The 13,056-nt window shown below is 39.0% G+C and overlaps 1 protein-coding gene across 1 annotated transcript in view; it reads left to right on the top strand.

The window, feature by feature from the left end:
* Positions 1-3: 3 nt before the first annotated feature.
* NCBP1 (nuclear cap binding protein subunit 1, 80kDa) overlaps positions 4-13,056 on the top strand; it is a gene marked incomplete at its 5' end in the record, with an annotated part of 29,599 nt that continues 16,546 nt past the window's right edge. Inside the window, 9 exons of the mRNA XM_010281875.1 lie at positions 4-30; positions 790-890; positions 2,142-2,298; positions 3,468-3,575; positions 4,088-4,209; positions 4,681-4,750; positions 6,355-6,570; positions 8,602-8,699; positions 10,082-10,145. Coding sequence (XP_010280177.1) covers positions 4-30; positions 790-890; positions 2,142-2,298; positions 3,468-3,575; positions 4,088-4,209; positions 4,681-4,750; positions 6,355-6,570; positions 8,602-8,699; positions 10,082-10,145 — 963 coding nt within the window. The remainder of the gene's footprint in view (positions 31-789; positions 891-2,141; positions 2,299-3,467; positions 3,576-4,087; positions 4,210-4,680; positions 4,751-6,354; positions 6,571-8,601; positions 8,700-10,081; positions 10,146-13,056) is intronic.

Genomic DNA, 13,056 nt, shown 5'->3' with positions numbered 1-13,056 from the left:
GAGTCGCTGATCTGCAGGGTGGGAGAGAAGGTAGGCGGGCCGCCTCCAGGCCGGTAGCTCGAGAAAGTTAAATTTGGGTTGTTTTTTTTCCCCTTTTTCTATGTGTTGTGTGTTAAGGGCTTGTCTCTAGTAACCACCCAAAAAGGAAAGTGTTGTTTTTTTTTTTAGTGAGATCGTTGGAAACTTGTCAGCTTTTGCAAAATCACGTGCTAAAATGGGAGAGTACTTAAACAGTGGTGTTGTGTCTTCCAAGCAATGATAAACTGCCAGCGAATAGTTATCACTTTGCGTCTGCAGAGATGCTGTTGCTGGTTCCAGCTTGCCAAGAATGTGAAGGAGTTAACTTGGTCTGCCTGCGCCACGAGTTCCAAGTCCTGGCAGGATTTAAGCCTAATAGAAAGGGGAGTAAAACAATAAGGACAAAAATGATGGTGCACTGAAAAGCAAGTTGGGAAGATGTTTAATTTCATGCTGTGTCATTAATCAAGGCTCAGTGACCTTACCAGGATGCTCCTGAAGGTAGTGTTAGATCTTGCATCCCAGGCGAGCACTGGAGTTTCTTTGGGAAGGTGGGTGATCAGGTGCAGCTCTTCTGAGGAGTAACTGCCCCTTCTTTCAGATGAGTGAGAGTGAGTCTTTACTGCTAATGGACCTGAATCATTGCTCTGAAAAAGGAAGTGATATAAAAGGACACTCTCGCCCAACTTCCGTGTCTTCCGCATGAGAGTCAGGGTCTGGTTCGTACTGCCTGGTTGATGATGAAACTTTTTGTTGTATTTTTTATTTTAGAGTAATTCGTCTTTGGAGAGCAACTTGGAGGGCCTAGCTGGTGTTTTGGAAGCTGATCTACCAAATTACAAAAGCAAGATACTAAGAATACTATGTACTGTGTATGTATGCAGGAGTTCTGGGAATATGGGAGCTGCTTTCTTTGTGCATATGTTTGAGTGTTTAAGGTAGATTAAATGCTAAGAATAGCTTCAGTTCCTGAGTGCTGTTACAGCTTAGAGTTTGTTTTACTAGAAACGAAAGAGAGGAATAAGCTTATTTCATACTAGGTATAATTCAAGGAAAATACCTCTTTACATTACTTTGACTTGAAATGTGTACAAAGGCTCAAAGCAGATTGAGGAAACCTCAGAGCTGCTCTTCAGTAGCAATGAGAACACAGTGATGCTGGGCAGTACCCTGTTTCCTAATGAGCTGCTTAAGAGCACTGAAGCTATTGGCTGCTAAGACTTATGATCTGTGCTGTTTTCTCATTGCCTGTTCCTCTTCCCTGGCAATGAGATGCTTATGTCTTTGTAAGACCAGTTGCTAGAGGAGGGGAGCTGGGAACACAAAGAGCTGCAAGCAGGCTCGCCAGTGGCCAACAGCTCTCTTTCCTCTCCCTAGCAAAGTGTCAGGGTCACTGAGCGGTGTCTGAGGGAGGGGTTGTGCAGGATCTGTAGTAGTAGGTATGAGAAGTATGGAGGAGGGGTGTGGTGAAGAGGGAGAGTGTTCCAGCCCTAGCCTATGCTATGGTTTTGCAGATACTTTAAATCTATTTGGCAGCAATGCTTGTTAATATAAGGCAAATAGTATATTTTTTTCCTATAGCAGTAGAACACTTCTGAAAGTACAGGGTTAGCTTACATGCACACAGAAGTGGTTGAAGAAAATTCTTTACAGTAGGACCTGGCCTTCCCTATGCTGTGCTTAAAATCAGCTACTTTGACTTGAGAAACTTGTAATCAAAATTAATAGTGTAAAATATGTACACCTCTTGCGTAATCTTGCTGATGCTGTATAATAAAATTATTTCTAAATTACAAACTTAAAACAATTTCGTACATACTTGCATAAATTCTGTCACTTACGTTACTTGGCTAATCCTTTGGAATACTCAGCAATTGGAGGTACATAAAAAGCAAATACCTTAAATGTACTTGAAAGTGGTGCCTGCCTTTCTAAATTACTGTAGTTAAAAAAAAAATTGTCTGTAAAATACTAACCACAGCATAGAACTGTAAAGTCATGCTAACGCTTATTTCCTCATGAGGCAAGTTTAACTTACAATAGCAGATTCTAAGATGCTATACAGTTGCCAGTTGGCACATCATGAATAAACAACTAATACCATGTTTCTTTTTCTGTGTCAGTGCACGTCTGTTACCAGAGAAGCTTACTGTTTACACGACACTAGTTGGGTTGCTGAACGCCAGGAACTACAATTTTGGTGGGGAGTTCGTAGAAGCCATGATTCGACAGCTTAAAGAATGTCTGAAAGTCAACATGTATAACGAAGCTGTGCATTTAGTAAGTGTTTTTTTGTTTGTTTGTTTTAAACTTTTCCTCATTCTTTTTCTTCCAGAACACCAGGGCCTTTCAGTGTGTATTAGTCTCTCTGGCATCAACGTGCAGTGCAAGAGGAAATATCTATTATGTGAAAAGTATTTCCTTCCTCAGGGAAGAGAAATCATATTATAGTTGCAAAATTGACTTCCAAGTGTATGTTTTCCCAGTGACAAATTAATTTGGAGTAAACACACAGAGGTGCTCCTCCCCCTACCTGTTCTACAGTAAAATGTAAAAGACAGATGAAAGTCATGCACTTTTATTGTGTTCAGAAGTGTATGATGTTCTTGTGGATCCCACAGAAAAAAAAAAAACCTGAGAAGAAAATGAACAGTCTGGTTCTTAAAAGCTACATTTGATGGCTGTTATGAGGCCTGTGTTTTCATTCTGCTAATGGGGGATGGAGATCAAGCAGGCAGTTTTAAGTGCTGTCTGTCTTTGAAACCATTTGCTCAGCTCTTGCTGCTTATAGATTTTGTCTGCAAAAAGGTATTAGGACTTCAGCGGTGTCTGATTCAGAAGTCCAGTGCCCCAGCTTTTGAAGCCCACTTCCTGAAACCTGAAAATGTCAGCAGTTTTTGCATAGGCTTTCTCTGTGTAACTATCTGTATTTATGAATAAATAATTACAGAAATGAATCGTGTATAATGGCATACAGATTCAGCACTGCTGTTTCCTGATGCACATCTGGACTCATGAAGCTATGACTCAATCCATCTTCAGCTTTTTAGAAGGTTTTTTCCTTCACATCTGTAATGTTAGTGATCTGATAGCATTTACAGTATATAGAAACACAAGGGTGTTTTTTATGTAATATCAGTTTGCCTATCTTTGAATGCATAGTGGTGTTTCCCACCCTTCCTTAATTAGAAATATCCTTGCAATGTTACTGCAGTGAAACAGTCTACAGACATTGTAATGAACAATATACTAGGCAGTGCTTATGGTACTTGTTTTCTACAGTTGAAAGGTGGGTCTGTACAGTGTGCAGTAGTTCTGGCTTCATAGTACTGAATGAATATTGTACTTCTATTGATGGTTTGTGTTAGTTGTTTAAGTAATGTTTATTTGTTCTTGTGCAGTCAGTTTAAAAAGTATTTATTTAAAACAATTTATTTGGTCTTTTTTAGGTTCGTTTTCTGTCTGATCTTGTGAATTGTCACGTAATAGCTGCACCTTCAATGGTAGCTATGTTTGAGAACTTTGTGAGTGTGACACAGGAGGAAGATGTACCCCAAGTAAGCAAAAGATCTGTAGGCTCTTCTAGTGCTGTTTTCACAATTTTTCAGTACCATTGCTTCTGTGTTTATGCTTAGAGCAGGGAAGTTTTGGAGGTAGCAAACTAAATGGACTGTTGTGCAGTTTCCTTAATATGAGTAAAAGGAGCCTGTGGCAGTTAGAAAATAAATGCATACAGATGGTCTTTTATAGTGAGGTAGCTGAAGTGAATTCGTTTTACTTTACTTTGGCAATTGCATAGGGCCTGGCTTGCTCTGTATTGGTAATCTGAAGGACTGTGAAAGTGATACCATTTTTTAAAGTCTGCTTGTCATGGTTCAAGTTAATACATTTCAAGCAATAATTTTTTTTTTTCAATGGCTTGCCAATCCAGTCTTTAGCTGCTGGTCTTTACATCCTCACAAAATAATGATTTTGATAATGTTTTAATTTAATTTAAAATGGTGTGTGTGTATGAAATCTTTTGGAGCTTACTTGTATACTTAGATTTCAGTATATTTCTTGCCCATAGGTACGATGTGACTGGTATATGTTTGCATTTCTGTCATCTTTGCCCTGGGTTGGAAAGGAGTTATATGAGAAAAAGGATGCTGAAATGGATCGTCTCTTGTCTCAGACAGAAAGCTATTTGAAGTAAGTTGTAACCCATTAAAAATATGCTTATCTATTCAAGTATGAATTAATAGTGGGGATTATTGCTCACTTAAAAGTATTCTGAAGTCTTAGATCTGAACCATTTGGGTTGGAGGGGGAACCCTGAAAATAGAATAGGTGGAGAGATTTTTTTGAATTTGAAAAGTTTTATTGTCTTGTCTGGTTCCAGGGTACGTTGAAGGTCTTGTACTGCTCATGCTGGAGCAGCTGCAGTTTTAAGTGTGCTGTGAATACTGATAGGTTGTTGCTTTAGTGCACTGCCGTGTGACTGCTTTCTGTCTAGGTGCTTCAAGTTAACATTGTTGTGAAGGTATGATAATAGAGCTATTTTAAGTAGTCACAAACCAGGCTTCATCAGCTGAGGAGATCAAATAGTACACTCGCAATAAGAAAAAATTGCTGCCCTAAATTAGTCTTTTAAAAGTCAGATTTTCTTTCCTGTGTAAACAGACGCCGCCAGAAGATTCACGTACCCATGCTGCAAGTTTGGACCGCTGATAAACCACATCCACAAGAAGAGGTGAGTGGAGTTTACATTGCATTCTTTCAGAAGGTTTGCAAAAACAGTATTTTACTAAGGTGTTCTTCTATTGTGAAATTAAAAAGCACATCTAGGAGTATTAATGCTTTGAATTGTCTCCTGTTTGTCATTAATTCTAACAAGTTCTATGTGAGGAATTTTCTTCTAAGGCTTGAGCTTAAATACAAGGTTGTATGGGGTGAGTAGGAGAGTGTTTTGTTGTTTACTGACAGGCCCCTGAGGAAATGTTATGAAGTGAGGAATGGTTGTAAATTGTAGTATTTGTTTTGGAATTGCAGATATAGGGCTTCATGTTAAAAGGACCTTTGTGAGAAGCAGAATGTAATACCTTACCCCTTAGTATTTTCCCTCTGTGAGAAAGAAACCTTTGTAGTGGCTTTGCTTTCTCAGCTCTAGGAAGTGCTAAACAAATACATAGAAACTGTATGCAATAGTTACTGTGCCATCTTTCACAATTAAGCCAAGAATATAGGAGGGGAGAGGTGGCATCGGGCTAGTTTGGCGTGGAGTTTGCCTTTTTGGATATTCTTGGATTTTTTTTCTTTCCCCTAAGTTTGAAGACAAACTTAGCTGGAAAGTGAGATCTAAATTGATCTTCTGCGAAGTTTTGAAACATGGCCCTCTTACGTTTTGTTCACTGTTCTGATTAAATCATGGTCTTAACAGTTGTCTTGTTAATTGCAATTTGGAGAGGTAGGCTGTCTGATTATGATTGCTTTGTCAATGTGAGTATTCTGCCCGCCCAATGTCTGAATTTCCTTATTTAGTTCAGTAGAATAGAGATTATCAGAGTGTGTTTGAGATCACGTGTTACCCAGAATACCGTAAACATGACTGTTCACTTCAGGTGCTCCCTATTACTAGTTTCATTCCCATTTTGTAGTGTGATAATTTCAGTAAATGCAAAGCATGTGCACGTAAAGACATTTCTTGCACCAGTTATAACTTGAGACTCGCGTTCAGTAAGGCCACAGGCCCCCAGAGTTCTTGGACTGCTTTTGGCATGGGAGTAATTAAGCAAAAGAAGCTTGCTGCCAGTTACATAGGTGTCTGTGCCATCTCTGGGAGAATGCTGGGGCTCAGAGTTGTGTTGAAAACCATGGCAAAGGTATTTAATATTTGATAATATCGTATTTGTCTTGAATATGCAGCAGCTGGTAGTTTTGATTGCTCTGGGAACAGCATGGCAGTACTACAGAATGTCTTTCCAATTTTAATGTTGATATTATGTCTGTTTTAATACCACCAATGAAGGGTGACTGAAGTAATGTTCTCTGCTTTAGTTTCGCTGGCAGATTCAAAGAATGGCCGTCATGCTTGGGCTGCCTGCTGGTGTTTAAAAACCTGCCAGCAGTTAAAATTGTACTGACAAAATGTTGTGTGGAATTAGGAGCAGCTCTGGTGTTCTTAGATTATTTCTTGGTTTACTGAATCAGATTCTGTAATAAGCACTTTAAGAAACTTCACAGGTTTTTTGAATGGAATAATATGGAATTTAAGAAATACATTTCTTATAGTTCAAGGAGCTGCCAGCTTTGTTACCAAGTTCATCACATACAATGTTTCTCACCTTTTTCCTTCAGTATTTGGACTGCCTTTGGTCTCAGATTCAGAAGTTGAAAAAAGACCGCTGGCAAGAACGACACATTCTGAGGCCCTACTTGGCTTTTGACAGCATTCTTTGTGAAGCACTGCAACACAATCTGCCTCCGTTCACTCCTCCACCTCACACGGAAGATTCAGTGTACCCAATGCCAAGGGTTATTTTTAGGATGTTTGACTACACAGATGACCCTGAGGTACGTAATTGCTGTAGGGGTGTTCTGTTTTTGCTTGGGATAGAGTTAATTTTCTTCCTGATAGCTGGCATAGTGCTGTGTTTTGGATTTGGGATGAAAATAGTGTTGATAGCACACTGATGTTTTTAGTTGTGGCTAGGCCATGGAAGAATTTTCAGCTTCCCCCAGCAGGCGGTGAGCTGTGCATCGCTTGTTTTGTATGTTCTTCTATCATTATTACTGTCCTTATTATCATTAGTATTCTTTTTCTTTCCTATGCTATTAAAGTCTCTTATCTCAACCCACAAGTTCTAACCCTTTTTTTCCAATTCTCTCCCCCATCCCGCTGCAGGGACAGAGGGTGAGCAAGCGGCTGTGGTTTTACCTACCTCCTGGGTTAAACTACAACAGTCCTTTTTCACCCCCAACGTGCGGCACGATGGGTTGAGATAATGATAAAGCTGACTTGAGGGTATTAGAACAAATTTGTTACCAGCATTCATTGTATTAGTTTGATAGTCGCTGGTCACAGTGTTGATTTATTTGCTCTCAAAGTTGTTCTTCTCAGAGTTCTGTCATGGAACACCTTACTTGCTGTATCTGTTCCCTGTTGTGCTCTTTATCACCTCTGGGAGCTGGGTCGAGGTGGTCACTGTGCTGTACTTTCTAACAGCGGCTTATGATATGATAGCATGACCAGCTATGACACTAATCTGGTATTTGTTCTCATCATTGCTGTCATCTCTGTACTTTGGGAGCCATCTCTCGGAAACTGTTAATAACTACACTTTTTACCTTTTCTTCCCAGAGAGCCAGTCTACGGGGGCCACACCTTCCTTCACCTTCCCCTTCTCCTCCAGGCCAGTTACAATAGCTCTTGAGAACTTTGAATATCCTTGGGATGTTCAAACCGGCATGTTCCTGTTGCTCCTACTCCTGAATGTGTTTCAGGTCTTGTTTAAAGTCAAACAATTATTTAAAAATACCACCCCCATGATGGGCACTGCAGCTGCTCAAATCCCGATGACAAGGGGATGGTGAGCAGATTTCACAGTTAGGTGCCTGAGGGAATATTGGTGAAAATGTTATGTCACCTTTCCCAGGCTAGTGAGTGGTTTGAAGACTAGCAGCAGTTCTGCTTTGGTATGTCTACTTAAATGAACTAGGTGACCAAGTTACTGTACAAAGCAAATCTGTGAGGATCAGAACTTAGGGAGTGAGATGTTGTGATCCTTTCATTTAGAATGACAATGTTGATTGAATTCTCTAATGTCTCTAGTAAAACTACATTCACAGTTAGATTTTCCCTCCATGAAGTTGATGCCTTGAATCTTTTTCCAGGCTAGGTATTTATTGTAATGTTTAAAGACTGTTGTTTGCTGCTCTGTTAAAATTTGTTGATGCATATTGTGGAACAAAGGAGTGCTTAATTGGGGTTGGTGAAAAATCCATCTATCTCAACGGTCTGCCTCAGCATTGGTTAACAGCAAATATATTGACAAAAGTCTACAGGGATAGGAAAAGAATATATACTGCTTTCCCCAAGTGCTTTTACACCTCCCTTTCCTTTAAGTCTGCTGTCTTTTACCTTCATTTATTGGCCCCTGTTCTTTGCAATGAATGAGACCATGACTGTGTATTCTTCCTGTTCTATCCTGGCCATTCCTGGCTTTGTTTCTTTATCATATTCCAGCTCAACTGTGATTTTTTTCCAGGCTGCATGGTGGTAGCCTGCCTGATGGCTCCACAGAGCAAAGGAAGAAGTGGGTGCTCCATGAACTTATAATCACGTTCTCTAATTTTGTTCCCATTTCTTTTTGTAATGAGTCCTAGTATTTATTTTGTTTTAAACATCGATCTCAGATTTTTGTGGAACTGTGTCACACCAGCTTATCAGTCCTGAAAGATACAGGGCAGCTGAGACGTCACGGTGTTTATGTGGAAGTTGGACTATTTTTTTTTCCACCTGTAAATGTATGTAGGATAGCTTGCTATGTGTAGCATCACTGCATTAGCAGTGATCTTTCATGAGTCTTAATTCTTTTTTACCAGGGCCCTGTCATGCCTGGCAGCCACTCTGTTGAACGATTTGTAATAGAAGAGAACCTTCACTGCATCATCAAATCCCACTGGAAAGAGAGAAAGACTTGGTAGGAAGAGCTTAGCACTACAGGGCCCTGGTGCTTTTTTATATGCTACCATGGCTTTGGTGCCATCAGGGATATGCAGAGTCCTGCACTGGTCTAATCTTGAGCTCATGTCTAACATTTTCTAGAGCATTTGATGAACTTGATTTACTACACTTAACCATATTAAAATTGTTGTCTGGAATACTGTGGGTCTGTAATATCCAGATAACGGAGCGTCTGTATGATCCAGGGGGACAGTAGCTACTTGGGAAGAGAATTCCTTGATAATACAGGAAGTGCCGCAAAAAATATGCAGACACATTTCCTGGGAGCATTATGGAGAGTGTGGTTATGTTATGCTTCTGGGAATCCCAGCTGATTTGCTGGGGCACAGTGAGCCTTGAGCTGGTTGATCTGCAGCTGAATGTGCACTGGTGCTTATGAACACACTTCTGCTTCCTACTCTTCCATATTGCACTCTTCTCTTTGAGGTTACATGGCAGAGGTTATTGAGTTCGCTCTGGAGAGTCACTGCAGGGCCAGCAGATTTCATTAGTTTGAATTCAGCCATGCCGGGAAGCAGTCAGGGCACTTCATTTCTGCCGAAGCAATATCTGATGTGGGTAATTGATAACCAAGACAGTTTGCCACAGGTCATTGACTCTCATGCTTCCAACTGAAGACCACTGAACTTTGTATAGTATGCAAAAAAATGGGCAGAAACAATGTTTTTGGTGATGGCATGTGATAAAGTTTTTTGGTTGCAGCTGTTTGATTGAGCAGAAACTAAAAATTCAGGATGATTGAAGTTACTGGGATAGTCTTAGTTAATTCTCAGAGAAAGGTAGAAGACTAGAGGGAGATACAAGGTTTGCCAGAGAGGTAGAAGTAAAATCAAGGAGCTAGCAGTTGTTTGCTTTGTAATAATGATAGGTGATAACAAGCTGATTAAAAGATGAAGGATTTGAAGCCTGAGAGTTTCTTATGTAACCCATTAGTTTAATTGTGCTTCCAAGTAATTCTGAACATCTGTTGTTTGGGGGTTTTTTCCTTTTCATATATGCATGCCAGAATTACAGATCACCATGACTATTTATGCAAAACTATTTTGTGTAGCAGTATGTTGTTGCATCACTTGAACACTATAGAGATAAAATATGTCATTACAAATCATGGTTTGTAACGACATGTGGTTTAAGCAATGTTGGTGTATTCTTGTGCTTTTTCTGTCTTAAGTGTTCTATGGATTGATGGACAGACTTTGGAAGGATTGTTCATTTGTGTGTGCTGCTTTTATGTGAACTCTTGCCCAGAATTAAGCATTTTCTGTAACTTTGTTACTTGACCTTTACATCGTATTTGCTGTATTATGTTCTGAACTGAATGTATCTGTGGTTTTGCAGTGCTGCACAGCTGCTGAGCTATCCAGGAAATAACAAGATCCCCTTGAACTACCACATAGTAGAGGTACACCTTTTATAGACAACTTCTTCTGTAGCTCCGTTATTTCACCAGTAATATGGCGCCGTTAGTTCCAGTGGACCTATGTCCATTAAATTACAGTTTGATTTGGGAGTCAGCCAGAACCTTGCTAAATTCAACCAATGTCATTTAAATGAGCAGGTTATGTACAATTGTGTATTAGTTTTAGTCTTTTTGTTGTTGTTTTAACTGGGTGCATGGGAGCTTTGGTCAAGTATCAAAATTTCTTGGTGCAGTAATCCAGGTTGTGGCATTTCTCAGAAATTCTAAACTTTTACATATGATGCTTCTAATGTGTCACACAGTCTAAGAGGAGATGGCTATGTCTGAGTCACTTTTAGTTTAAAAAAAATTGAATTAAAGTACAAGAGGAAATGAACACAAATTGATATATGGGAAACTCCATTTAAACATAAGAAAATCTTTTTATACTGAAAAGTGATTAAACACTAGAAGAGTTTGCCCAGAGAAGTTCAAAACCTAACAGGACACAGCCCTGAACAACCTGCTGTAGGTGACCCTGCCTTATGCAGGGGGCTTTTGACTAGATGATCTCCAGACAGAATTAGCCGTTCGGCATGATTTTATGTTTGAGCCTTCTAAATGATTTTGTTCTACTGGCCCTGAAAAGAGCTTGCAGTGAAATACCAGTGTGTTTTCTCTGGGTCATCTTCCACATTAGAGAATTTTAAATACCTGTAATGTATATTGGAAGAGCAGCATAGGTTTTCTTTCAGTACCTCCTTTCAAGAATCTGTTTTCAAGATGCAGAGCTGTATAAATCTTTGTTAATTTCTATCAAAAATTGAAACGGATTAAGAGATTTCTGTAATAATGGCAACTTATATAAAGGCTTTATGAAGAAGTAACTATAAGTACGAATTTGAGAGCTAATTATGACAAGAAATAATCTTATGTAGAAGATTTATCTTAATATAAGTGGGATTGGCAATTCCTTTTGCACCAAAATGACAAATATTCTGAGTGCTGTAAAAGTTACATTACCTTTTGTCTGCTTATTCTTTTTATACTCTGAATTCAGAACAGAGGAATCTTAAAATTAACAGTAATTTTCTGCCTTAACATTGAAGTATCTTCAGTGGTCATATCTTCAGGTGCTGCATATGGCTATATGGCTGTGAGCTTTATGGTCAGCTGTACATTAGTGCCAACAAATAGTTACCACAGTTCCTGGCGGAATAAGTTACGTAAAGTCCCTGGAAATTCTTTGATTCAGGAACTTGTAGGATTTGAAAATAGCAAAGGTTTGTGTAGATGAAATTACTGCAAAGAAGTGCAAAATTGGTGTACAAATTCTTTGACTATTACTGTAATAATTTCCTTTTTCTTGCAGTTTTGCATTATTTTAGAATATTAAATTCGTTATTTGTCTATGCTTACTTTTAATGAAGCTCCAGAGTTTTTAAGGCTTAATATGCTTCTTTCAGGCTTCTGTTCATTCTGCTTACTACTGCTCCCTTGTAAGGTCTCTCATAACAGTCAAGTTGGTGATAAGTGGCTTTCAACAACAGTTTAACGGTTTAATCTGTGAAATTTCACTAACTTTTGCATTAAGTCACAGAACTGTAGAAATAATAAAATAAAGGGAAGTTAAGGTTCAGAATATAACAGTTAGGCAGAAGTAAATGTAGCCTGAAAGTGGTTGTCAGTACCTTCCCAAGGATGCCTAGTTTTGAGGTCCCTAAGGCTCCATGTCATAGTTTGTCAAGCCAAGCACAGAATGTTCCATGGTGCCTGGAATCTATGTGAAACACTGAAGTGTGGCACCTTTCTCTCAGTAGCTTCTTATAGACGCGTACACGGGTATTTCTGGTATCTGCAAACCAAGAATGTCTCAGAAGCGTTACTGGGTTCTTGGACTGCTATGCCCTGTTGTGCTGCTACAGCTTTAGGTACAACTTACTCTCAAGAGAGTTCAGGCATTCAGATCATCAGTGTCCTGATCTTGTGGCCTTGTTATTTTCACAAAGTATGGTATGCCAGTTTGAAAGACTTAATCTGAACGTTTGATAATGAACATGTGATGAATACCACAAATACAGTTTTGTGCACTATCTAAAACAGGTAATGACTGATCATCCAGTTGTTACTACCTGTCTTGACAAAAGGAGCAGTTTTCTACCTAACAGGGTCCCCCTTTTTGCCATATTTGTCTTAACAGTATGTCTAGACTATACTGCCACGGAAGGATTCTCCAGCTCTTTATGGTCTCTTCATGCTTTCAAGTCCTTCCTTAGAATAATAAGTTAATAATAATAGACAATGTGTTTTCATGTGCTGTTTGTGGAGTCTGTAAATGGATGTTGATTTCTTACACCTAGTAAGAAGATTTTCTAAAGCTTACTCATTTAAGCGTCAATTCTTCTGTGTTTATTCAGAAGTTTAAAGTTGAAGAGGAAATTGACCAATATTAATGAATCAAAGTTTCCTGTTTCCTTTGGTGTAATTTAAATCTGTTTGAGAATGGCACACAAAATAAACAGAAATTCAGAGATGAACGCTGTACAATGACCATCTTTTCATAGCCCTTACAGATTGACACACTGTTGTTATAGGCAAACGTGGAAAATAAAAGCATCCTTTGCCTGTTGGCAAATTCTGCCAATTGCAGGATTTTTTTCAGTTTTTTTAGAAGGATCCTCTGCCTCAGGCCAACTGAGGAGGTATTTGTTGTATGAAATGCTGGTTGTAATTTTCAGTTGAAAGTTGTGGCTTTATAAGTTTTTATATAGGAGAAGAGAGGAGATGGTGGAAAAGATATAGATGTAGCTTTAATGCAAATAGTCTATCATACTAAATGCTTAGGCTTCATTTAATATATTTAATATTTATTAACAGGATCAGATGATTTCTGCTTTTCTCAGATCATGTGGTA

This window comes from Phaethon lepturus, unplaced genomic scaffold (assembly GCF_000687285.1).
Source record: "Phaethon lepturus isolate BGI_N335 unplaced genomic scaffold, ASM68728v1 scaffold13092, whole genome shotgun sequence".
NCBI lineage: Eukaryota > Metazoa > Chordata > Aves > Phaethontiformes > Phaethontidae > Phaethon > Phaethon lepturus.
Note: the sequence above shows the minus strand (reverse complement) of the source record. Positions and strands in the feature narration are given on the sequence as shown.